The sequence below is a fragment of the Poecilia reticulata genome, chromosome 15, assembly GCF_904066995.2.
Source record: "Poecilia reticulata chromosome 15, P_reticulata-male-v2, whole genome shotgun sequence".
NCBI lineage: Eukaryota > Metazoa > Chordata > Actinopteri > Cyprinodontiformes > Poeciliidae > Poecilia > Poecilia reticulata.
The window spans coordinates 23659584-23686400 of NC_088844.1; the positions used below are offsets into that span (position 1 = coordinate 23659584).

Genomic DNA, 26817 nt, shown 5'->3' on the forward strand with positions numbered 1-26817 from the left:
TGTAAATAAATACATAAAAAATACCCCAAAAGATCAGGGTTCATCTTCAGAGAACCATCTGCCCAGTATCAATTCATCCTCCCTTAATATCATTAGGAATTCTGGAAATTTGAACCTGGAGTTTTACATAAAAAACATGTAAAAAACATTCCTGTAAGTAGGAATGTGAAAGCTCTCGAAAATTAGAGGTTGTTTGGTTTTTTTTGTTGTAGTTTAAATTAAACCACATTAATACATGAAAGACATAAAATTATACAGTTAGGAAGCAAAATGTTAGAGGAAATTCTTGTTTCATCTATTTCCTTCCAGAGTGAAGGCATGGCTGTCTGTTGTATTTTTCTCTCCACAGATTTAACCAGACGCTAATCAGGTCTGTCGATCGACAGGGAACCAGGTTTCCTAGATATAACAATAAGATGGATTTCTATCCATGATCAGTCAATCAGAAGGGTTTACCAGGAAAAACAAAAAAGTGCCAGAGGTATTGCCCTTAAAGGGGCTTATCAGCTGGGGCACAGAGAGAACACGTGTCACTTATCTTTGCATTGCACTGAGTGTTTGTAGATATCCAGAACTAGAGACGACTGCATAGATGCCTTCTCTCTTGACTGTTGACATAGTTTTTGGTACAGAGCTGTGTTTTGACTGGTAGCGGCATTGAAACCAGTTTATGAACCATCTTTTGTGCATCAGTACTGGCAATCTTTTCTAAACTTCCATTCCTAACCCTTTGCATTTCTGTAGCTACTTTAACCAAATATTTGTTGTATTTTTTCTTATTAACACCTGGTCTGCCTGAAATTACTGTTTGGGTGTCAAAGCGAACTGGTGCAGAGTATAAGCAAAGGGACGTCCGGGCACCGGGCCAGAACAGATGGCAATGAGTTTCATTTACAACAAAACACAGTGGCAGACAGGAGTGGAGATACTAGTAACAAAGGGATTTCTGGCATCTGATCTGACCCCTCCGTCAGCAGCAGACTTTTTAAATTACATACAAATTTGGGTCCTCAGAGACATAAAAACTCACAGTGATGATGAGCTGGGAATGCTGAAATATCAGCGCTTCTTTCATAAATCCTGCCAAAGAAAGCCACGGCTGACTAATGATCTGGTAGCCAAACATCAATGATTCACCTGCTTTATTAATTGTTTGACTATTTAAGCCTCAAATATGTGCAGTGCACAGTTATAAATTTGTATATATTGCTCCATTTTTGTTTGAGTGGCTATGACTGAAACACTGACATATTTATAACCGAATAGACTTTTATTGTTCTCACAAAGAATACTGCTAAACATTATGATGAAAATCCATATCGCCCATCTTGTGGGAAGACCATTAGGTTTCACCTATCGACTCATGTTGTAAGTAAACTACAAATAATCAGACCAATCCAGTGCTAGAAACAGAGGCCAGGCAGCGAGCAGGAGTTGTCTTTGATGTGCTTGTAGCAGCTAATCAATCATTTATCTGAAATTTCTGTCTGGTTTCAGTGACGACACATAAGATTGAGCCTTTTTTTATGCACTGGTGGACTCGTAAATAATAATTCACCACCATGTCAGTAATGTTTTTAATTCAGGAGCACAGTAATTTTGGTATATATCGAAAAGTATTCTTTATTACAAGTCAGGAATTAAGATCATTGTTTTGTTTTGTTTTGTTTTGTTTTTCTGCAGTATGTTTTTCAAGACAATAAAAAAATATTGATGTTAAAAAAAAACTGCACTATGCACATTAGGCTCTGTGTTTCTTATCCTAATGTGTTGTTGCAAACCAACAATATAAATTGTTAAATTGTTTTTTTCCTCATTTTAAACAAAAATTCTGATGTTTAGTATCCAACAAAAAGGACTGCTTTGAATTACCTGTGGTCTCGGTTCTTAGTGCAGACTCATGCTACTGATTTCTTTCCTGTAGTGACGGTGCAACTTTTTCTAAGTGCTTGTCTTGCTGTTTGTTGTTTCCCTCAGGCTGTGCAGCCTCACACTGAAGAAGCTGGTCGTCCTCAAAGAACTGGATAAGGAGCTGAACTCGCTTTCAATAGCCGTCAAAATCCAGGTTGGTAACTTAACCTCCTATGTGTGATGAGAAAAGGTTCATTGTCAAGACCCTTGAAAGTGGTGTATCTCGGCCTGAACCCGGTGCTTCACGTCGTGTCCGCTTCCTGCTCTATATTGTTGGCCTGGTTGATAAGACATTCACGTAATCCTGCTGCAGGATAAAACCCTCTTTAGCTGCGCCGAAAGCCCCAGTGCCTTACATCCACTCAGGTGGCAGTCCGGCTTACCGCTCTAAGCAGGAGCATTAGCACCTTTAAGACGGATTGTGCATCTTGCATTGATTGCTTGTGCATACATGTGCTTGCAACGTTTAACTTGAAAACTTTGTCGTCTCCGCTTTGAATTATTATGTCATAATTTCACACAAAATCAACCACAATGGATCCAACATTAAATCTCGCTCTTTTCAGACACTCTGGTTTTTAGATGGGGATTTTAATTTTCTGTCATTTATTATGGAAATAAAGACTGCTATCTCAAGCTTACAGACGCAGCATAGAATTCTGTTTGGAGAGAAAAAATATGGTATAAAGCTCGACATGAATCTCTCCTGACAGACAGAAGCCCCATGTCAACTGTGCAGCAGCTCAGGCTGTCATGAAGACAATGGGAAATGCACACTACCTATTGTACATTCACATGGGAAATAAGCCGAGCAGTTAATATTGAACTCTTTGTTTAATGTTCAACATTCCGTCCATTTCTAAATTCACACGTGCGTTCATACATCCCTTGAAGCATCAGTCAATATATCTATCTACCCAGGCATGCCTCCATCCATCCACACATGCATCTCTTAACATGCCTGAATACATTTATTCATACATCCATTCATTTGGTGATGGATTCATGCATCCATTTGGGATCAATTTGTGCAGAGTTGATGTCTTGGTTTTCATACCAAAATTATAACAATATTTTCAAATCCTTCACCTGCTTCTTGTCAATAAGACTATGGTGGTTTAAAATATTCTACTTGTGACTAGGCCTGCCACAATAAAAAATACATCAATTAATCTCATTATAAATGAAAAGAAACTCAATACGTGTCATTTGCTTGATTTATCGTTTTTCTCTTTTCTTTTTTTTTTTTTTTTTTTTTTCCAAAACCTGAATAATAAGTCTTCAGTCTGGTGCTTTGGTCTCATCTAGCCCTTTTTTAAAGATTATTTGTTTACAGAGACTTCATAATTCATTTTATTTGTTGTTCTTTTGTTTCCTTTATTTATTTTGGATACTTAAAATGTCTTCCAGTTCCAGTGTTTAAATGCTCATTAGAATGTAAAGGCTATTGATTGAGAATGTGTTCTTGCATTATTGCGCCATTATTACTATTATATTACTTGAAAATGGCCTCAAAAGTACAATATTATAGTTTATAGCACTAAGTTCTGGGACAATTTATTGTCTAGCAAAATGTGTGATTGTGACTGGCCTTCTTGTGACACAGACTCACTTGTTATCCAGAATGGTGTGATGCTCTATCAGATCATATGCCAGACTAATCTGCAGTTGAGCAGTGTTGGATTGCTGCCTATAGTCAGCAGTCTGACTGCACAGCTTAAAGCAACACAGGTAGCAGCAAGCATAGCTGCAGTTGAAGAAGCAGTCAGTTTTTCAGCTGTTTTAGTCATCAGCTGTTCTGATATGATGTCTATGAAAGGTAAGGAGGATTAGGTGGGAGCTAATCCTCCTTACTATAAATTTGATCACTTAATCTGTATTTATGTTTTTTTTTTTGTGTGCGATTGAAAATGTTTGCCCTTACACATTTCTTCTGTTCATATTAGATTTATTTTAGATCCAGATAAAAATCCTATTTAGATCCTGTGCTAAGACTAGAAAATTTATCTTTACAGATGCTCTCCGTACATTCTGATTCAGTTTCAGATGTTTTCTTATGAAGAATAAGTGGAGCACCCTGTGGCTCAGTTGACTGGGCAGGTGCACGATATTAGGAAACTTTAGACCTCAACACAGCTGGCCTGGGTTCCACTCCCGGTCCCATGCCATTTCTTTGCTCCTTTTTCTGTCGCCTTAATGTGAAATAAATGTCACTTGTGCCACAAACTCTTAAAAAAAAAAAGGTCAGACAAAAATGTTACAATCTTAGTCTCTACTTAGTTTGAACATCTTACTTCAAAAGTCTTGCAGCTGTACTTGTAACAAAAAGTGTTTCCATAATGTGCTGACACAGCAGGGCCGAGAATACAAATGGTTGGCACACTTTTCAGAGTTTCATTTGTAAAAAAAAAAGAAAAAAAAAGAAAAATTGGAATCCGGCGGAAGAGTTCTCTCCAGCACTGCCAGTGCATGCTCAGTGTGAGTTATTGCTGCAGAATTATAAAAACGATGCAACCGTGTTGTTTGCCTTGGTGGAAAACGTTTTACCACTTGGCATAGTCAAATGAATTTTATTGTATTGTTTTATAACTTTGTGAAACTGAAATGTATGCAATTGAATTGAACATAAAAAACTGAATTGAACTTCAGAACTACACATCGCATTTTGTCAGTACTTCGATGGACTGGCGACCTGTCCAGGGTGTCCCTGCCTCTCCCCCGAAATGTCTCGCTTGAGATAGGCACAAGCTCCAGATCCCACTATGGAAAAGGGTGTAAGAAAATGGATGGATTTTGTTGGCATATCCCATAAAATACCAATGAAATTCATTGCAGTTTGCAGTTGTGATATATGAATACCTTTGCAATCCACTGTCTCTGTAACAAACAACCAAATGAACAGAATTTCATAAACAGTCATTTGCATTAGTTTGGTTTAAAGGTCAACTAACTTGTTTTTTCTTGTATTTAATTAATGAACTTTGACCTCTTCATTATGAAAACTAAATAGTTACTCTCCAAAGCTGCATAATTCTATTTAAAGAGAAACCACGGCATCCTCCTGCTGCCGCTGTCCTGAAGGTAAAGGCGGCCAACCAAGTGTGGCCGTATCCATGAGCTACGCTGTCTCCGGAGCGTGAAATCTCCCCATTTCTGCCGAGCTGCTCCGAGGACAGCTGAGTAAAGCTCTGCCCGCCGCAGCTCTGGAATTGGAGCATTAAATGCATTTTCCAGCAGGTTTGGTGAGGAGGGAAAAACAGACGACAAAGAGCTGAAGGAGAAAGTTGGGAATATGCCTGGAATTGCACGGCTTTGTTTTTACAGTGAATAGCAAAAATTCTTGTTTTACGTCATTGCTTGTCTGTTGAACACAGTTGATGGTTGTCTCTCATCTGTGTGGGACTCATCAAGTTAAGTGACATGCAAGCTCAGACTCGGCCCTTGTAATGGGTTTCCATATAGACAGTCTCCAGGTCTCCGCAGTTGTAACGAGGATGTATTCATGTTTTTTCTGGGCATAGTTGTTGTATCAGATTTGATTCTTATCACTTCAAGTATGTAAAACATGTTAAAAGCAGCCCGATGCATTTGTATTCAGCAAATTACACAATGAATTCTGACACAAATGGTGCACGGTTCTCATTTCAGTGCAAGTTGCTGTCAGAAAAGCTTTGGTGTGCAGCTGGCTGAGATATGATCCAATTATATTTGTGTGTGTCTTCATCGGTGTGTGTTGGGTGGAAGCAGAAGCCTCCAAACTCCTGTAAAACCTCTGTAATATAATTCCTCGCCAAGCACTTTGAGTGACCTGAACACACTTCCTGTCACTGCTGCAAACAAGAGATTCAGTTCAGAGTTTTTAATGTGTTTAAAAAGATAACCATAGGAGGAAATGTGACATTGAACTCATTTTTTCCATAAGCTGGTAGTTGCTTGGAGGCTTTGCTAACTAAGCCCAGCACCCCTCCATCCTCATGTGGCCCCTGAGAGGTTGTTGTAGGAGCTGTAGCTGAGGGTAGAAGGGGGCCTGAGGACATTGAGTGCAAGCTTTCCTTGCCAAGGTTGTGCCGTTTCAGTGTGCCTAGGTTTTTTTTTGCCTTGATTCATTGTGCTAGTCAATGGGCATGCGAAAGGACTGCATACAAGGCCTCTTTGTGGAGCTGATGTTGACTAGGTCAGACTCAGATTTATCCTAGTTTTTCTTGTTATACCAACACAAGAACCACAGCTACTGTCAAAGGCCTATTACTCTCTTTTTGTGGTACTCTGAAGCACATTGAGCGAGTATGTTTTATTTCTCAAAGCTCACAACTTATTTTGAGCTTTCAGAAGCTAAGGCTGCATGTTGGAAGCTAAAGCTGTTGTCCAAGGAAACAAAACAGCAGCTGAAGCTAAAATTGATGTAAAGGTTTTTTGTTGTGTAAAGGGCTCACAATGCTTCCATCTCCACAAGAATGTATTTAAAAAGTTGCTTCTGGCCAATCTTCGCTCTTTTAGCAACAAAACAACATTTTAATACTGTACCTTAGCATTTTCATACTGCAATAGAAAACTATCCATCCATCAATTATCTCACACGTGTATTCCTACTGGGGTCGGAAGGGGTCGCAGGTCAACACAGAGACAAACAGAACAAACAACCATGCAAGCACAAACCCACACTTAAGGAGAATTTCGAGGGACCAGTTAACCTGACAGTCATGTTTTTGGACTTTCAGAGTACCTGGAGAGAACCCACGCATGAACAGGGAGAACGTGCAAACTTCACGCAGAAAGACTTCAGGCAGGCAATAGAAAATGAGTGTTACTAAATATATTACTGGCATTGAGAGCCTGAATCAATCGGACCTAAATAGTCATCTAACATTTACTGTGGTTCAAGTAGTTCTTTGATACATTGTACTACTGGTATTCAGAGGTTAGTAACTACAGCCACCTGCAAACACCTGAAATATACAAATACTTCCTACCACCTTTAAAAAGAGAGACAAAATAACGGTAGCAGCACAAAAGCAAACTGGTTACACTGTCTGATATATCATTGAGTGAGTTGATCCACCGTACCGGCTATGATTTAGAAACTCTGGTAACTCTGTGCCTAATTCCTCACCTCCTTCAGCATTACATCATTATTCAGGAATTTATTCTTGAGGAAGTCTTAAGTTAATTGGAATGTGTACTAGATACGTGAGCTAAGCTTGGAAGATTTGTGGACTTTTTATTTATTGCCGTTGCCAAAACTGTTGCACAACAAAAGTCTTCTTACAACAAGCTTGGCCTAAACTTGTTACCATGACCTGATGAGTTGTTAGTAGCTTCATGCTTTCCTGTTTGTAGGATTACAACCAGCAGAACAAGAAAATTGATTGTGAAGTTAATCTGAAATCTGTAATTCAAAAGTAACTCCATGGATTAAATCCATGGCATGCAAGAGAAGCATGTTAAAGCCTGACGGAGGTCGTCCGGGGACATGCTGAGCGCTGTTTGGCTTCCGCTAGGATGAGACTGCCACGACCGGTTGTATTTAAATCCTCAGGCGGCCATCTCCCAGAATTAGCTCAGGTGATGAGTTTGTCTTAAGCAGAATGGCAAGCATTAGATAAGGAAGCTTAATGTGGTTTCAAGTAGCAGCTTGAATCAGTGGCTTTGCTTCTCCAACAGAGAATATTGGCTGCAATAGTTAACATTACAGCATCATACCAGGGTAAAGATTTGGCTGATGCGTATTTAGAAAAAAAAAAAAAAAAAAACACACAAAAAAAAAACCTGCTCTCTGGGGAGAAGTGATGGAGTTGAGGACTGTTTGTTCAAAGGTACGGGTTGGCGCGACTCTGCATGGAGGTGTGAATGTGGAGAGGCCTATTCTAAAGAAAAAAATAAGACTTCCAGACTTGCTCAGTCTGAGAGGATAAGCTTTTTTTTATTATTATTATTTGTATTAATTAATTCTGTTTAGGCTTACTTACTATTGAGCAATACCTGTTGTCAAATTTCACCTTGATGTATTTAAGTCTGATTTATTTTTGACCTTTTTCCCCAGATTCCACATCATTTGCTCTACCGGTAGAAATGCATTGACGAAAAAGTTGGCCCTCTGTCAGAGCCTAAAGTTTATCTTTAGTAATTATTCATCAAATTTTAACATTTGCTTTCCTTTGCTTCTCACAGGGCTCAAAGCGTCTTCTGAGATCAAACGAGTACGTCCTTCCTCCCAGCGGACTGATGGAGACCGACCTGGAGCTCACCTTCTCACTACAGGCAAGCCGTCTCACATTCCCCCGCAAACTCTCACACAGATGTCACTGCATCTTAAGTCTGCTGAAACATTTCCTTTTATTTGTAGTTATTTTTGTTTAATGCCAATAGTGATTTAAGTATTGCGCACAGTATAGTAGTTAGTAATTTAGGTAAATTACGACACATGTGTGCGCATGTTAATGGTAACTTTTGAGGCATAAAACAGTGGTTTCCAAACTTTCCAGATTCTGACCTTCTAAAGAAAATACAGGTCATAAATAAACTCAACTCTTGAGTACACAGACATTTCTACAAAGTTAAATAGTGGTACAAAGATAACAGAATTGGTATCAACAGCTGGTATATTGGCTAGCATGTTACTTTTATTTATTTTACAACATTTCTAAAATATATATGCTTTCTCCTCATCATAACTGGGATCCCAACCTCAGCTTCTGGTACCGCTTGAATAAAAGGACCTGCTTTTGAGTTGTTCGGGGGCGCCTACCTGGCGCCCCCGAACATTCATTATATGTTGAAAAAGTTTAGGAAATTCAAAAAAGAAAAATTGAAGCGATAAATTCAGCCAACTTATAAAACCAGCAACTACCAGGTGATTATTATGAGAATGTTGTGGACCTAAAAGGTGAGAAAGTTATTCAAAGAATTTAGTTATGGGTTTCAAAAAGGTACAACTTTGCATATAAAATACTACCTTCTGACTACTGATATATGTGGTACAACAGTGAGGGATTAAATTCTGAAACAGTAGAGATACTTCAATAGACTCCAGTGGAAGAATCTTTAATGATTCCTTTCCAGGATGTCCACTAGTGTGAGCAAATATTGCAGGAAAAACTAAATAAATTCTTGTGCAAACATACTTTTTTTCTTCTTTATATCACCTGAATAATGGAATTATGTATATGTGGACTTGCCTTAAAAATTAGTTACACATTAGTGCAATATAATCCTTCGGGTTATAGAAATGGTTTAAACATTGCATCAGAAAATTTTTTTTTTTAATCTGACAGATTAATTAATTTGACTGATTTACAATTGAGTATTTGGATATGTGTTTTAATCTTCAAAAAATACTTAAAAATGCAACCATAAACAGGTTCACCCTTCTTTTTTTTTCTATGTATCACTATATAAACAGATGAAATGTATTGCAGTGAGTGACGCGTTTCCCTCCGATTCATTACAGTACCCACACTTTCTAAAGAGGGACGCCAACAGACTGCAAATCATGCTGCAGAGACGGAAGCGTTACAAAAATCGAACCATCCTGGGCTACAAAACGTTGGCTGTGGGCGTCATCAATATGGCCGAGGTAACGTCCCCTCATCTGGGGGTGGAGTGCTTTCACCCGCTTCATTTCATGTGTCATTCTCAGTCGTTTTGCTTGAGAAGCGCGCTATTTTGCTCTGAGCTTGTGAACGTGTTCTACCTTGCTCTGCTTGCCAGAGAGAATGGGCTCCTGTGATTCATTTTCATCAGACAGAGCTGTGTGAAATGATCGACCATCTGGCGGTTGCTTCATATATGCTATTCTAGACCAAAAATAAATAAATCTAAACTGTGCATTCATTGTCGATTGGCTGTTGAAATAAATATAAGCCAGTTTGTTTGTTTGTTTGTTTGAAAAATAATTAGATAATTTACTATTGAGCCTTTTTACTTCTTTAGGGATAGTCATATGCTTGTTGTTTGTCCCCCACAATAAAAGGAAAATAACATAGAAAACCAACTCCAAACCATGTATTCACATGATGTCCAACCCAAATAGTTTGAGGCATGCATACCTTTGCATGGTACAGGTGTTATCAATCATTTTCTAATCACTATCTGTCCTCAGGCAGAGATGTTTTCCTGCTGTGACCTTCAGGGCAGAAACTGATTGGCATCGGAAAACAAGACTAATGCATTATTGTGTTTTAAATTCCCACTCAGCCCCTCTGCTCTTTCTGCTGGGAAATAACCCACAGACCTTTTATGAATGAAGCCAAATTGACCATTATTGGACCCTGAAGGGTAATTGCGTTGTCATCCTGCTGCAGAGCAGAGCCCTCTCGTGCCTTGTGTTCTGAAACCGTCGAAGCATTGTGTGGGAGGAAGTGGCTTCCTGGGCTTTGCTCGGAGAGTTCAAGTGGACTCCTGCTGGTGGTTGAGCGAAATGAGCCTGCTCCCTGTTCAGCCATTCATCAGCTGAAATATTACAAGCAGCCCCCAGACAGAGCTTAGACGGAGAGCTCATCCTCTCTCATCTAATTCAAAACCGTTTATTTAAAACTTTCGCTGCTGGGTTGGATGGGGTCACTTAGGCAAAAGCAGTTATTATTTTTTTGATGAAGACTTATTTACAGATAGCTTAGCTGTCAGTGGTTTCAGAGAACCTGCTTTAATCTCTTCACCAGCAATGCATGTGTGAAGATGTTTGATTTTTTGACTGTTTAATCACTGCTTTAGAAAAACGGAACAGAGCGATGGGACCAGATGCGATCTCAGACGGTGTGTAGCTTGCGGATAAATTAAAACTTTCAAACCCAAAGAATCTTTTTTTTCTGGGTGAGACTTATCATTAACTAAACCGATGGATTTTAAATGTGATCTAAATGCTGCACTGTGTCCAGGTGATGCAACACCCAACAGACGGGGGACAGATTCTGGGTCTCCATAGCAACGTGAAGGAGGCCCCGGTGCGCGTGGCAGAGATCAGCGTGTACTCGCTCTCCAGCCAGCCCATCGACCACGAGGACGGCAGCGGGCAGGCTTGCCGCAAGACCAAAACCTCAGGTGGGCGAGCGCCATCTCCCGCCTCCCACTGCGGGTCTGTTAGAAAGGTCCGAGTCCAAATCCAAATGTGTTTCAGTCCTTCAACCCCAGAGCCAGCACCTCCCCGCTGTGGCCTCTCTCTTCCCTTCTTCCACCTGGCTCAAGTTTCCCAACTGAGAACAGAATAAACTCCATTAATCCAGGCCTGTCCAACAGCCAGAGATATGTTATTCTCTTCAGCTGCGGCTGCAATGTCGATGTGAGACCTGAACAGATGGAGGGACTATTACCTTTCACCGCTCTATTTCTGGACGGCGATGGTCCAAGTCCGGACTCCGTGGCATTATTCTGCCGTTCTGATCCGACCGACGCTGTTCTGGATGTTATTAAGGAAGCCGCTCAAACATAACACATGAGCTCACGCGCCAAGCATGAAACGAGTGTCACTCCGAGGGAAGGGAGGGAGGAAAAGATGTTTATCTTTCCCCGTTCATTGATCCTTAATAGCATCCATCCTACCTTAGAGCGTGGAACAGGATGTTTCACAGGCAAAGGAAGAACAAAGAAGCTGCTCCAGATTAATAAAAAACAGATTTATTTTTAAGATGGAAATATTTATTGTCTTTAAAGGATATTACATTGGGAAAAGCTTTTCCACCAAATCTAAAAACAAAAAAAAGTCCAGTAAAATAAACATTTAGCCACATTTGCCTTATTAAATGCTTGAAAATCAAGATAAAAATTCAAGATTATTGTTGTTGTATTCTCTTTTAAGAAGAACTTTTGCAAAAAACAACAAAAAAGGAAAATCATTTTTCTATCCATCATAGTCTCTATGGTAGCCGATATGGCTGTATTTTGACATCTGTTTTCATTTGTTGACCTCAGACCGCTCCCCTGACATGGATAATTATTCAGAGGACGATGATGACAGCTACTCGTCGGAGCAGGAGGCCAGTGATGACGCAGTTAATGCCCAGGTTGGTGCCAGAACAATCATTTTGTGACTGTGCTGCAGCTCTCTCTGTAATATCTGGTAAACATTCATGTTTCACATTGTTTTTCAGCTGCTTGCCGAGCGTACCACTGTAGCTTCCACAAACGGCAGTGTATTTATTTGGAATTTATATGACAGACCAACACAGAGTTCATAATTGTGAAGTGGAAGGAAACAGATAAATGATTCTAAAGATTGTTTTGGAAATGGAAATCTGAGAAGTGGGATGTACATTTGTCTTTACTCCAAAACCCCAAAATAAAATCCAGTGCAACTAATCACCTTCAGAGGTTGCCTAATTAGTAAATATACTACCCATGTAGTTTATTTAATCTCAATATAAAGGTAGCTGTTCTGCGTTTATAGCTGGGTTAGGCCATAAAATGGAGCTGTGTTGAATTCATCATCTGAAAATGGAAAGAACATGGCATAGCTGAATAGCCTCCTGTCTCATTTGCATTTGTTTTAATGTCAGGATATTTATGATGAAGATGACGAAGTCCGGAAGCCCAAGAAACCCCGCAGGAAAATGATCAGAACCACCTCCATGACCAGGGTGAGTGGCTCGCTCTCCTGTCACAAAGAGCTTAATGTTCGCCAATCATTGACCATGAGAATAGCATAAAACTTGTAGCGTACTGTTCCACAAGCTTTTAGGAGAAGTAGCACAGCGTGTTCCATTTATCCAAGCCATTAGCAGGATGTGGATGAGCATGTAAATGACCAATGTGGGCTCGCTGAACTGACTATAATGGCCTTTGCATGAAATAAGTAATCCAGTAGTTGGTAACAAGAATAATTTATAAATCCAAGCCTCACTGAGATGGTTGTTAAATGTGAGATTTATTTCAGCAGTTTCCTTTGCTCATATTTACACCTTTTTTTTTTGCTCTTCTCTTACAGCAACCTAACTTTAAGCAGAAATTTGTTGCTCTGCTGAAGAGGTTCAAGGTTACAGATGAGGTAAGCTACAGCTGCTTTATGTTTTTTTTTTAGTTGTTGCCCAAACAAGCATCTTTTTAGCACCAAAGAAAAGGTTTGCTGGGTTGTTTCTGTGTTCTCAGCCAGACTGTTATGTGGTCTCAAGTTAGTCAGCTGTAATGCTTGCAGTTATTATATTGCCATTGAGGCAGCAGAAAATTATGCCGGCATTGACTGCCTGAATAGTCTTTTACTGCAGAGCAGTGAAAGGTAAAAGAAAAACAAGGTTACGGGTATTGTTGCAGCTAATTAATGTCTGATTCATACATTCCCCACAGATGTGATTCATACAGAAATAATTTACAGCTTGATTAACTCATTACTTCTTATAACAAACTGATGACTAATCTACTTTTTAGAGTATATTTTCTGTGGATTCTGTTGAAGACGTTGTATAAAAGGTTAAAAGTGAGAAATTTAGCTCTTTTTTGGAGTAAGATTCAGATGTTCGCTCGTAACTAAACGATATTAAACTATTAGAATGAGCATAGCCACGTTGTAAAATTTATAGGAAGAAAGTCAAACATTGTTAAATTGTATTCCTCTTTTTTTTGACCATCTGTAAATTGCAATATTCATATGCCTTATCTTACATATATGCCTTGTCTCACAAGTTATTAGTGAACAAACAGCAATGTGAAGACCAATAAAAAACAGCAGACAGGCCAGGGAGAGAGTTTTGGAGAGGTTTAAAGCAGCTTTAGGTTGTAAAACAATATCCAAACCTTGGAACAGCTCACTGATCTTTGCTCTGTTCTTCACTGGAGTATGGAAAGCGTTTAATGCGTACCAACACTTGTAGCGTACTGTTCCACAAGCTTTTAGGAGAAGTAGCACAACAGTAGCACAGCTGACTAATCCACCAAAATTCACAGACCAAAAAGGTCAATCACAGGTCATTAATTAGAGTAGTGTAAGAGGCCAATGGGAGCTCTGGAGGAGCTGCAGAGATCCAAGACGATCCAAATAGTAACAATTATTCACACACTCTACAAAGCTGGTGAATAAGAAGAAAGTTCCAGCTTTCCTGTGTTCGGTTTGCCACAAGCTACGTGGGGGAAACGGCCTACATGGTCAGATTGGACTTGGACTGTTTATTAATTACTTTTTTGATCTATGCAAAACACTTTATCAGATAGAAAGCTAACACTGCACACTGTGAGACACTGTTGTGACAGCATCATGCTGAGGGATGTAGTTCTGCTGGAAGGACAGGGAAGCTGGATGGGGTTAAATACAAGGCAGAAGCTGTTAGAGGCTGCAGAAAATACAAAATAAAACTAGAGGTGCACCAGTTGCAGTTCTGATTTTGGCTGATGCTGATTTTTGCTTGCAAAGTTGCTAAGTTGGCAACGGCGGAGTGACTATTGTTAACTGTGTACGTGCAGACCTGACCTGGTGGGTGAGTCAGTCAGCCCTCTCTCATGGCAAAGAAAAAGGGGACATTGACTGATTTTTCTGACCTTTGCATAAGATGAGAGAATAAGATCAGTTTCACATGTCAGGAACTCTCCTAAACTTAAGGAAACCCAGGTCGATTTATTGGTGCACCCCTAAAAATAACTGTGGTAGAGGTTTGTGCTACAGTACAACAACTCTAAATTTACAGCCATTCCTATAATGGAATGACTTGGAGCAAAGCATCGTGACGTAAAATCATCCAGACCTAAAGGCAGTTGAGAATATGTGAAAAGACTTTAATTGGGCCCGTGAGACACTCTCCATCTAATATGTCAAAGCTTGAGCAGTTCGGCGAAAAAGACGAGCGAACAGAAAAATTCCTCGTCTAGAAGAGCTCTATTTAGTGTTGACTCAGGAGGGCTAAATACAAGTACACCTCACACTTCACATGTAATTCTGTAGTTCTAACAAGATTATAGGTGAAAAATATCAAGGGGCATTCTAACTTTTGGAAGGCGCTGTATGTCTAACGATGTTCACTCAGTGCTGTATTTTTTCTGGATGGTTCTGAAAGCTACAGGTGGCCCAGTGATCTTTTATCACGTTCACTGTCACTAATCTCTTCCTTGTGCCTGGGTAATGTGCAAGGCTTCAGCTCTATAAATACCCAGGCAGAAGGAGGCGGGGGGACAGACTGTTTATCTGCTTCCCGCCAGCTTCTGCTCTTATGGAGTGGCATTAATCACCTGATTAGTCCACAAGCCTGCCTGTGTGCACTTCCTATGATATAAATCCCCACCGTGCAGCACCTCAGCATTCATCTACCTTTTAACTATCATTAAAAAAAAGAACTAAGGTATGAATTTATTGGCCTTCCTTGGTCCAGAAGTCTAAACCAACATTAGATTTTTACACTTCCTGAAGCCATGGCTATGAAGATAAATATGTGTCTGTAGGGTACTAAGGGTGTGTGTGTTTGTGTGTGTGTGTGGTAGGTGCTAGACTCTGACCCAGTAGACCAGACCCAGGAGGTTGAGGAGGATCTGGATTTGCTCTATGATAGTCTGGAGGTGTACAACCAGAGTGACAGCGGGCCAGAAATGGAGGACAACGAGAGTGTACTGAGCACTCCAAAGCCCAAACTCAAGTATGTTTTTCTTAAAGCCCAACTTATAAAAATGTTACCATGACAGATATTAAATAGATAAGACACCAGTACAGAACCTTGGGGAACACCAGAATTACGAGCAACTGAATGGACTTGTTAGATTCTGGCTGTATGAAGTCAAAGCAGCCTTGGACGTTATCTAGGTTTTATGTCTGTTCTGTGTTTTACTGAAATTAAAATCAAAACAATTTAACCAAAGTCAAATTTTTTTAGTTTGTTCAATTCTTATGACAAAAAAATATACTTGTTAGACATTTATAATAGGCTGCTTTTGTTTGAGCCCCTACATTGGCAAGGATGTCTTCTTATTTAAGGGTTTAATTTTATTGGTTTGATGTCACAAAAATATCCATCCATCCATTTTCTAACACCCTTGACCCTTAGTGGGGTCAGGAGGGTTGCTGGTGCCTATCTTAAGCTAATGACAAAAAATATCATTTGCATTAATTCATTAGAAAATGTACATACTGCACCATAAATCACATGTACTGTTAAACGCCTGGTATTATTACAGGCGTCTTTATTTCTCAGTGAAACTATTCAAAAGTCAGTTTATGTTTGTATTTATCTTCAATTTCTCCCACACGACGCAGATGTTGATGTCTTCTGTTTGTAAATCTGTTCTGGGAATATTTACATGTAATGCCTAATATTTAAAAGTGTTTCATTTTATCAGAAGATTTCCCCCTAATGTAACACAATAAGATTCTTCTAAAGGTTTGTTTCCTTTGTTGAACCAAGGTTGAGCGGAAGAGTTTGTGTCCCTTAGTTTTAAACTCCTAATATTTAAAATATTGTCTGTTTTTTTTCTTTTTTTTTAGGCCGTTCTTTGAAGGAATGTCTCACTCCAGCTCCCAGACAGAGATCGGAAGCATACACAGCCAAAAAAGTCAGCAGAGAGAATTATCCTGTCCTGTAAGTTGGTCATTAATCACCATGTATGAACAAACTGTCTTCCAGGCTCATTGTTTATCATTAGACCTCAGTTTCATTTGTTTTATAGGTTCCTATGTAAAGAAGAAAAAAAAAAAAGCAATTGTTTAAATGTCTGTAAGCGCTCGGCTCATTGAGGTCGAGGGAATCAGAGTTCGAGCTTGAGTGCATTGCAGCCACTAGTAGGACAGGATGAAGACTTAAGTCCTCGCCCTGTCCACCCCTGCAGGCTCTCAGTATTTATAGGGAGTGTCACCAGATGACCTTTTCAGCACCATCAACACACGCGCTTAGACACAACTATGCTCCCATGCTCCAGGAGGAAGATTGGATGGAGTGGCCCTGAACTCCTACTCCCAGATTTATGGCCCATTAGAACAACACAGGCAGGGCAGGAGAGGCATGTTGAATCCAACGATGTGAGGGAGGGGAGGGGGGTTTATAAATATCTAGGAATCCATTTGAGCTTGTAATAAAATAGCCTGAAGCATCGCAGGCTGCTGTAGCCCCATATTTTGTTGTGTTGCAGTGGAACTTCATAAACATGTCTCGCAGCCAGAAAGGAAAGTTGTTTGATCTCAGACTGAAATGAATTAACCCAGATGTTACAAGACGCACAGGGATATTTTTAATGGCTTAACTCTGAGCACGCAAACAGGCTTAGATGTGTGGGTGAAATTAATGCGGTGAATAGCACGACTATTAGACACTTGGGTCACAGAGGATACTACAGTCTGGAAAAATATGGAATTTGACAAAAAAGCATGAACATTTACAGGTCTGGGAAAGTATGAAAAACCTGGAAAACATTTTGTACTTCCAGACTTTATTTTCTGTTACTTTGTGTAAATCATCCATTCGTCTGTCCGTTGTCCATCCTTCCTTCCTTATATGAATCCATCTCTCCATTTTTACACCCATCCTTCCATCCATCCATGTGGGCTTTATATTCATCCATCCATTTCTATATATATCTAGCTCCGTTTTTATGTCCGTTTTTATATTCATTCACTTTTATATAATCAGTCCATTCATTCATTCATTCATTCATTCATTCATTCATTCATTCACCCATCCATCCATTCATTCATTGTGTGCAGATTATCTATTTACTGTAGCAATATGCACAGTAAATTTAAAGCAAACTTTTGTATTTATACTTTAGAACTCTGGAAATTTGAGTCTGAAAAAGTTTGAAAACTTGTCAGACACATGTAGGAATCCTGGGAACTATCTGCAAAACTACAAAGTTACCTCCATGGAGGATATAATCTAATGTAGCCGTGTGTGTGTGTGTGTGTGTGTGTGTGTGTGTGTGTGTGTGTGTGTGTGTGTGTGTGTGTGTCCGTGTCCCCCTCAGAGCGGAGACTTTCTGACTGTGGACAGATGTAAAGTCCAGGGGAGCCGATATCAAGATGACAGCATCACAGAAACGTCTGTTGGGGTATGTTTTTGGAACAGCGGCACATAATTTAAACCAAACCCCTCTGGAGCATCTCTTTCTCACATTTACTCCTTCCAACCGTTCCCTTTTCACTTCACCGCCTCCTCCTCCCTCGGGCCTTTGAGAAAAAGAAACAAAGAGAGGGAGTGTGAGAGGGCAGACAAAGATAACTCTGAATGATGAGGACTGAGAGAGGTCCCTGAGTTTCCTGCTGTTTTCTTGCTGCTGGGTCGGCCTAACCTTTTTCATTCAGCCGCGGCTCCCCCTCCGAGCACAGGGCGGCCATCTCAGCAATCTGCTTCACTAAACCAATTTGAAGCGAATATCGAAGACGTTTCTTCAGCCAGCTGCTAACAAACAGCTTTTAATCTCCTCTGTCAAGACGGGCATTTAAAATGACCAAAAACCCTCAGCAACTTGAGCTCAGTTCCATGCAAAGCTACGAGCAACATCTTATTTTGTTCTCCAGATCCCCTGATAGACAGAGCAGAAGCTGCTGGAGATTTGATTCCCTTAAAAGATGTTTTTCAATTTAAATCTTATTAATGAAAAAGACAAATTACTACTTTTAAAAATGTAAAAATTTGTTTCAGATATCACTTCCATTATTTATTTTGTGTCAAATCCAAGGCTGATCTCAGATCTCAGGTTTAAAAGGGACACAGACTTAAATGTCATTTTGCTCTCGTTAGATCATAAAATAAAATGCATAAACATGTTTAAATTATCTGACAATACAGTGAGACTTTTATGCAATAAAAAGTTCTAGGCTTAGGGAGAATTAAGAAATCTAAAATAAATGGAATTTCAAAAGCTATTATAAGAAGATATTAAAAACTATCATGTTGTTCTTTTGAAAACTCCCAGTATTTCACAAGATGTGATGAGATTTTTAGTCTTAAAACAAGAAAGTGTTTTACCGATTTGGATAAGTGGGAGAACGTCTACATTTACAGACTGTTTGCCTGTCTCATTATCTTTAATATCTAAATATGTTTGTTTGTTTGTTTGTTTTTTTCTTTATTCGTCTATTTGCCCACATTCTTTCCACTTTGGTTTATGGATTTTTTGCATTGCAGTTCTAAGCTAGTGCTGTTCAACATATCACAAATGTATTATTCTCTCAATGTGTGAATCTTTGCACACACTGTGAAGAACTGCCTGAACTGCTATAAATGTTAATTATTAGCTAACGTTTTATTATTAACTAAACACTTTTTTGATTCAGCATTAAACGATTTTGAGGGTAAAGACGTGCTGTGGTGGTGAAGTCATAAAGAAACTACAACTAGGTTGTTTCCATGCTGAAACATCAGTTGTAAGCTAGAAGCTAATTTTTCAATAAAACCTTGATTAGATGGAAATAAATAACTTTTTTTTCCATTAATTCGATTGTTGGTTCATAATATGTGTTTCAAATTATCCAAATGCAGAAAGATAAAGACATTGAATTAGTAGATTATTGTTTATTTATTGCAAGTCACAGCATCATCACAACATTCAGTATTACTGTCACATATCACATGTTTTCCTAATGTTGTTCAGCCATAGTTTGGTCACTGTAGAAGTTAATTTGTTGATTAACTTTTGTATTTGTCGTTGTATAACGAGCTAAAAAAGAGTTGAAGATTGGAAAAAAGAAAAGTATGGAATCTGGTTATGAAATATGCTTAGTAACTCTGGTTACTCCTCCTCTTCATTTTAGGTCTCGGAGCCAGAGACTGAAAACAGTGGATCTGGAGTCGGGGAGGCAAACAGCTGGGATGTCAACACTGAAAGAATCCCCAGCACCGTCGGCAAGCTCTGCAAAACGGAGTCACAAAACCACATGTCACCCAGGTGAGCGGCTCACCACTACATCTGAGACTAAACACAATAATCCGATCCTACTCAACCCAACATCTGCATCTAAATATGCAAGTTAACCAGAATGAGTCCATGTGGAATTGGTGCGTTCCTTTTTTTATTCACAAGTTGAGTCCAGATCATTAGATTTCTTGTTCTCTCTGCCCGTCATACGTTTTGAGCTGGTTGCGTTTTGTGTTCTCAGTAAAGTGGAGAACAGGCTGCAGAGGCGTCCTCGCAGCACCTCCATGAAAGACAGGCAGAACTCCAAGGCTCAGAGCGACAGGACCAGCAGCATGGAGAGCGAGTGTTCCCCAGACTCCCGGCTTATAGCGCAGGTAAGCGTCGCTCTTCTGTAAAAACATTACCGGGTCTTTGTCTCCGTTTTTTGGGCTGATGCACGTGCTTGTATCAGTTTCAGAGTGTCTGCTCCTCGTTTTTCTCCAAGGTTCCCAGGAAGTCTGTGTACGACCAGCTAAACCAGATCCTCATCTCAGACGAGCGTTTACCAGAGAGCATCATTCTCATAAACACTACAGAGTGGCAAGGACAGGTGTGTTTTTCCTTAGATAACGTTTCAGAACTTCTTTTAATCTGTTCATAAAATAGCACTGGATTTCTATAGTCTGGGAAAGCAAAGAGTTTTCTTCATTTTCTACTCAGAATTCTTATCTATTCATCCATTTCTATTCAAAGCCTTGCCACTGCAAAAGCATATAAATGAACCAAAATCATTTGTATTTTAACAATAAAAATGGTCAATTATTGACAATGAAATCTGAAAATTATTGTCTGGGGATTTAAGAAGTTTGACTAAGGATGGGTGATATGGAATTAAAGTTTTATCTCAAAACTTTATGGTGCCATTGTGATAACAGTAAAAGTGATGATAAGAATTATTTTACTGTTTTTATGTAAATGTATGGCTGTGAGTGCATGACGCAACAATCACGGCCCCACAAACGCAAATACTACTCTTGAAAAACACAAACATTTGTAAAACGCTCCTTTAGGACACTAGTCACATAAAATAGTGTCATTTAAATTACTGAACATTTAATCCTATTTTTACATTTATTGATGCTCTCATTGAACAAAGAGTGGAAAAAGTAGTACAAATAATAACCTCAACAACACACAACATTGTTGATTGGAATTTATTGTAACAATAAATCATGATAAGAAATGTATCACAATAAATGATAGTTTTGACACAAATAATCTGTAGAAACCCTTCTTATGGATACAGGGATCACAAAGAGCATGATTTAGTCACATAATGTGAACCAACCCGACGTTGGCTCACATTATTTGTGAGCCAACGTTGGGTTGTGGTACAATCTGACGTGTCTTTCACGCATTGGTTGTGCAGGAGGTTTCTCAGTGTGCCCTGCTTCTGCTGTCCTTCAGACGCAGCCTCGCTTATCCATTAACCCATTGTGTTCCTCTCATGTGCGTTTCTGTGCAGTACGTGGCCGACCTGCTCAATGAACAGGGCCAGCCCATTGTCTCCACGTGCTCTGCTGCCGACGTGCAGGCTGCCTTCAACACCATCGTTACACGCATCCAGAGATTGTGAGTCGCCTGCACACGTGCGCATGCTTTGTTTGTATGAAACCTTTAATCAGGGAGTGTGATTCCCCTCCCTAATTTGGATTAAATCTTGCCAATCTGTGTTTGTTTACGGAGGCTTCTCCTCAGAAGATTCCAGGTTGCTTCTGCTCATCTGGCTGATGTGTTTTTGTTTGTGCAGCCGTCGTTTGAAAATCTGCTGTTTACAGCCGAGTTGCCGTTTTCAGTGTTCTTCTGTTTCTAAATCCGTCGTCTCTGCTTGTCATCTCCGCAAGCTTTCAAGTCATTTTTAGGCAAGGTTATTTTTTTATAACCTCACACAGAAAGTCAAAAATGAAAAGGGGAAATATTTTAGAATGTCATCAGCATAACAATAAAAATACTGTACTTTATAAATGTCAATGTAGCCTAGAGCACCCTAATATAAGGACCTCTTTGCCTAATAACTGGATGACAAAAAGTCTCTCTTATCATTATTGAGGAATTCCAACCTCGTTTCATTGCAGATTTGGTTTAATTCAGCTGGAGGGTCCAGTTTCAGCTAGACTTAAAAAAGTAACACTATTTATAAAGATTTTTTTTTTGTGGCAGGATCAAAAGAGCTGCTTAAATAAAGTTGGAAATGTCTTGCAGATCCTTTTAAGCCCTCAGTGCTGTAAAATCTGTTTGATACAATGTGGCTCTTTGGGGGGAAAAAAACAAAGCTGACCTGTTTTAAAGCACAATCCTATAGAGATACAAATCTTTCTTTCAGGCGGGCTTTAATTTTTCACACAACATCTCTGACCTACATTTCTTAAAGCCTGTTTTTTTTCTGTTTAACTCACTGCCTCCTTTATTTAACACCTTCCAGCTGCAACTGCAACGCTCAGACACCACCGACAATAAAAGTGGCCGTTGCAGGCGACCACAGTTACCTCAGCACCGTCCTGAGGTTCTTCGTGGAGCAGCTCGCCAATAAAACCCCAGACTGGCTCAGTTACATACGCTTCCTCGTTATTCCCATCGGTACGTCAACCGGAGCTGAGATTTAACCTGAAGATGCCGCATGTATGTAACCAAGTCTGCATGCAGGTTCCCATCCCCTGGCGAAGTATGTGGCCTCCTTCGATGGCCGCTTCAACAACATCTTCATGGACACGGCTTGGAGGGAGCTGTTCTGCAGGACGGAACGGCCCACGTCAGGTAGGACTCGACGCTCCAGACTCGGGCTGAAGGGAAAGTCTGTGTGTCAAATGCGCAGCTAACTTGAAAGGGAAAGAAACTGAGAAACTGGGTCAGAGCTCAGGTCATGAGCTGCTGAACAGAGGAGAGGATTTCTGTCTGTTGCAGCAGATGGTTTTTGATCAGGTAGTGTTTTCACACCCTGCAAAATATCTTAAGAACCAGGTTAAAATAGCATCACACATCTTTTGTTTTTTCTTTCATATTAGACATATTTTATGTATTTTTCTTTGACTCTGTATTTTGCTTATTTTAGAAGTGATTTATTGTTTGTGAACTTGAACATGAACGTATGATTGCACTCATCCAATCGTTTTTAATCCACTGTCTCATGATCACTTCTAAAGTATCAACGAGCCCGGATACCAAAATCCTTCTCCGCTTTTTATCTTCCTTAATTTCAACCTCAAAGAGAGTCACGGTTTTTCGCACATCGTGTTGAGTCATCGCTAAGGAGTTAATGAAAGCAATGAAAGCTTGGCATCCTTTTTTTCTCTAAATCTTTTATCCTTAACAGAAGCTGCCTTAACGACCCACCACTCTTTTATTTGTTAAGCTGTCTGTCAGATGTGTGCTTCGCCTGTCTGTATTAACCCACATTTGGAAGAATGTAAATAATTAATGTTCAGTCTCCAAGCAATCTGATGTATGTGGAGATGTAGACTCTTGTTGATCTGATATGAATGTAAAACTCGGGCTCTCTCTCTGTTCTAGAAAGTCCTGAAAAATGTGAGGAAGGAGAAATATTTGTATTTCAAGACTTTTATGTTGGATTCTACTTAAAAGATGCACATCTATCCATCCATTGCCTAGATTTATCAGTCGATCTGTTCCACTCATCTAAGACTAAAACGATTAATTGCGACGAATCGATTATTGAAATAAGAATGAGGACTGGTGTGTTATTGCATTTTACGCAATACAATGTTTCTCCTATTTAAAAACAATATTATTTGTTTATTTGAATCTTTTAACGTATGTCTGATAGTGTATAAAAAGACTTAAGAGGTTAAATGAAAAATCTCCAGAATGTGCCAATTTTTAATCCCAATTAGTTGATCAATCATCAAAAATAATCAACAGTATAATCAATTACTAAAATAATCATTCGTTGCACCATGCACTCATCCGTCTCTCTTTATTGATGATCCGTCTTTCTTTCCCCTACAGACAACATAGATGTAGCAGGAAGAATTATTCAGTATCTAGCCGGTGCCAACGTGTCCCACCAGTTCCCCATCTCAGAAGCCATGCTCACCTACAAACAGAAGAGGTAAACCTGGATTACTTTTGTGTTTTCAACCATATTCATACAGCATCTGCATGCATGTTTATATCTGTGCTTTTTATGCAATCCAAAAATATTCTCTCGGAAATAATTTCTAATTCTAATCCTGACCATCACTGCAACTCGAGCTCTTAAAGTAAATATCCATTAAACTGCATGAAGGCAATGCTTGAATTGCTTACAAGCATTCAGCTTTTGCATATTGAACTGCTTTTTTGTGATGACAATCATTGGAAGAGCCCAACGTGGATTCTGAAATTGATAAGAAGATGAACAAAAACTTGTACCTATTGTTTTTTTTTTAACTATCCTTCCCATCTTAGTGAGCACAGCTTCCAATTTTTGGTCAGCAGGTTCTAAAACCAACACAGTTTTTAACTGTTGCATTCCTTCTCCTCCCCCTTTCCCTCTTTGATTTGCTTTCAAGGAAAAGAAGTCTGTATTTTGATTTTTATATCAGGTATCTAACTCGGCTCTTTTTGTTTGACTTTTTTTATTCCCTCTCCTCCATTTGGCCTAAGCTCCTCGCTGTGTCTTTACATTTCCCTTTTCACACACTATTATCCGTCTAACTTCACTTTGTCCTGACCCGTGTCTCTGGTTTGCTGTGACTTTGATTCCTGCTCTGTCGTTTGTGTTGTTGCTGTGACGATTTGCCTAACAACCTTTAAGACAAGCCTTAAATAATTAAGTTGGTGTTGTAACACGCAGCATAAGAATTGTAAAGACTGACAACCAGCTGCTTTCTTTGAAGGCGGGACCATTTGTCACATTTTTGTCTTTCAAAGCAAAAGTAATTAATATTGTACTGTCTCTGAACTACAAAACTATTCTTTAGGTTCTCTTTTAATTTTTATAGAAACATCTAAGACTTTTTTGTTATCAACTTGAATAGCCTGCATTATGGCTTGAAGGTTTAAAATTCAATCAAAACCTTTGTGATTATGTAAATTATATAAATGTTTATAAACCAATCAGTCTTTATCTATTTCTGCTTTTTCAGCTGTGGGTGACTAAATTCATGATCCTATGACCCCAGTTGATTTGCAGAAAGACGGTTCTTCAGTTGTTCACATCTGAAGTGTACTTGATACACCTGGGTTGATTCTGAAATAATGCGTGAAATTTTTACAATTTTTAGGATATTTTGTATTTAATGCACACTTATTTTAGAACTTTGAATTTGGCTGAATATACATATGCAAATTATGTTAATATATGAGCCATTTAGAGCAAGCTTGATATGAGATCAGTTAATGGATGAGGTAAAAAAAACAAAACTCACAAAGATACATAAACAAAGTCACACAAAAAATATATCAAATAACTGAAGAAACAAAAACTAAATGACCAATGTTGTTTGGAAATGCATGAAATCTAAATACTAACATGTATGTCGATGAATGCTGTGAAAATAACTGAAAAAGATCCTGCTTTGTTGGAACATCAATAAGGAACATGATGACCACTGAAAGGTGGAGTGAAGAACCGATTATTTCTTCCTCATAGCACCTGTTTGCAGGTGGGATATTCAAAACACAAGAAGAAAAACTTTGTCATTCAGCACCACTTCAAAGAAACAGTGCAAAACCAAATTATGTTTCACTAGCTCATAAAAGCTAATACATTTAAAATCAATAGCACGTATTAAAAATGAACAAATATCCAATCATTGCACAAGGTAAATGTTGATTGCACTGATATACTCTACAAGTTTGTGAAAAATATAGTAATGTACAAAAAAGCAGCTATTTTACTGTTTAACAGTCTGAAAGACACTTCAACCTGCGCCTCAGGCTGCAGTATTGTCTACCTGAGGGCAGCGTGCAGGCCGTGGTTGGCGTGTGAAGTGTTCCTGAGGAGGTATTTTCCCAGGATAAACATCAAACATCAGACAGTGAGTGAACACTTTGTCCTCAAATAGACGTAGAGATGGAGGTTGTTCCTGCTTCTCAACCTGAAAGTTAAGATGCACGAAACATGGACAAGTGTTGGTTTGACAAGGGGCAGATTGTGATAGTTTGATGAAAATTTCAGAACTACTGCTACTGTAGCTCAAATTGCTGGTTGTGATAGAAATGTGAAGGGTGCAGATACGTCCAGGTGAAGCACAGGGAGCTTGAGGTGTTCACTTCAGTTCCCCCATGTGAAGAAGACCCGATGGGCCCCACTTCTCTACTTACACAGGTTTAAGAACCCACTGTTGGATACCATGGCACATCTTCAGAGGTTTAGTGGAGTTCATCAGGGCTGCCTTGGCAAGAAAAGGGAAACCAATGTACTTCTGGTAGGCAGTCATAATGTCGTAGCTGATTAGTGTGTTTTCAATGGAAGATTTGACCACATAGGCAGGGCCTCCATAATTATGTGGTAACGTGGAAAAATAAACTCATCCTTTATCACAGTACCATAATCTGAGCCAGAACAGTTGAGGAACAAAAAACAATATTTAAGTACATTTATTCAGCTTGAGAAAAATTATGAAATAGTTGTTATAAGTACAATGTTGATCTTCATAAGTCAGCAAATGTCTACAAAATGGCCTATTCTTGACCATATGTGCAATCAAAACAATAGTAAAATTTAGAGAATGGTAACAGTGATGAAAAATGACTAAATCTCCAAAGTTCACTGCAGCAGGGTGGCATCTTGGAGTCACTTGTCCCTCGTTTCCATTGAGCTCTATGGCAGAGGTATTTTATGGTCCGGCGTACTCAGGACAGTGTTTCCTTCACTAGTTAGACTCTGGCGGGGCAGGCGTCATACCAGCGTGGCGTCATTCCAGTGCAACAACAAACATGACGCACAAGTATGTCTCAAGCAGTTATGCTTTTCTGACTCCACCCCAACCGATGGAAAGCTCCACCCCAACCGTACCGTACCATCGTCCTATGAACCTACCTCTGAAGGAGGCCCAGGAATGGTGCGGTAAGGGTCTGGTAACGGCTGTTTTTACAGTGGAAACAGACGTAGAGGTGAACAGCACCAGTGGCATATGCCGCTCAGTGAAAACAATGCTTTAGACCCATCTTAAATAG

General features: G+C 39.4%; 1 protein-coding gene across 2 annotated transcripts in view; it reads left to right on the top strand.

Annotated features, from left to right (window-relative positions):
* LOC103477281 (phosphofurin acidic cluster sorting protein 2) overlaps nucleotides 1-26817 on the top strand; it is a 52549-nt gene that overhangs the window by 19962 nt on the left and 5770 nt on the right. The window contains exons 2-19 of one of the 2 annotated variants that reach the window (XM_081616116.1): nucleotides 1978-2065; nucleotides 8080-8169; nucleotides 9359-9484; nucleotides 10785-10942; nucleotides 11810-11906; nucleotides 12399-12479; nucleotides 12827-12886; nucleotides 15301-15452; nucleotides 16295-16388; nucleotides 17767-17850; nucleotides 19556-19689; nucleotides 19901-20033; nucleotides 20144-20248; nucleotides 21164-21270; nucleotides 22121-22275; nucleotides 22342-22452; nucleotides 23662-23764; nucleotides 24207-24239. In XM_081616116.1, the coding sequence (XP_081472242.1) occupies nucleotides 1978-2065; nucleotides 8080-8169; nucleotides 9359-9484; nucleotides 10785-10942; nucleotides 11810-11906; nucleotides 12399-12479; nucleotides 12827-12886; nucleotides 15301-15452; nucleotides 16295-16388; nucleotides 17767-17850; nucleotides 19556-19689; nucleotides 19901-20033; nucleotides 20144-20248; nucleotides 21164-21270; nucleotides 22121-22275; nucleotides 22342-22452; nucleotides 23662-23764; nucleotides 24207-24239 (1911 nt within the window). The remainder of the gene's footprint in view (nucleotides 1-1977; nucleotides 2066-8079; nucleotides 8170-9358; nucleotides 9485-10784; nucleotides 10943-11809; nucleotides 11907-12398; nucleotides 12480-12826; nucleotides 12887-15300; nucleotides 15453-16294; nucleotides 16389-17766; nucleotides 17851-19555; nucleotides 19690-19900; nucleotides 20034-20143; nucleotides 20249-21163; nucleotides 21271-22120; nucleotides 22276-22341; nucleotides 22453-23661; nucleotides 23765-24206; nucleotides 24240-26817) is intronic. The other variant, XM_081616117.1, reaches the window with a different exon arrangement.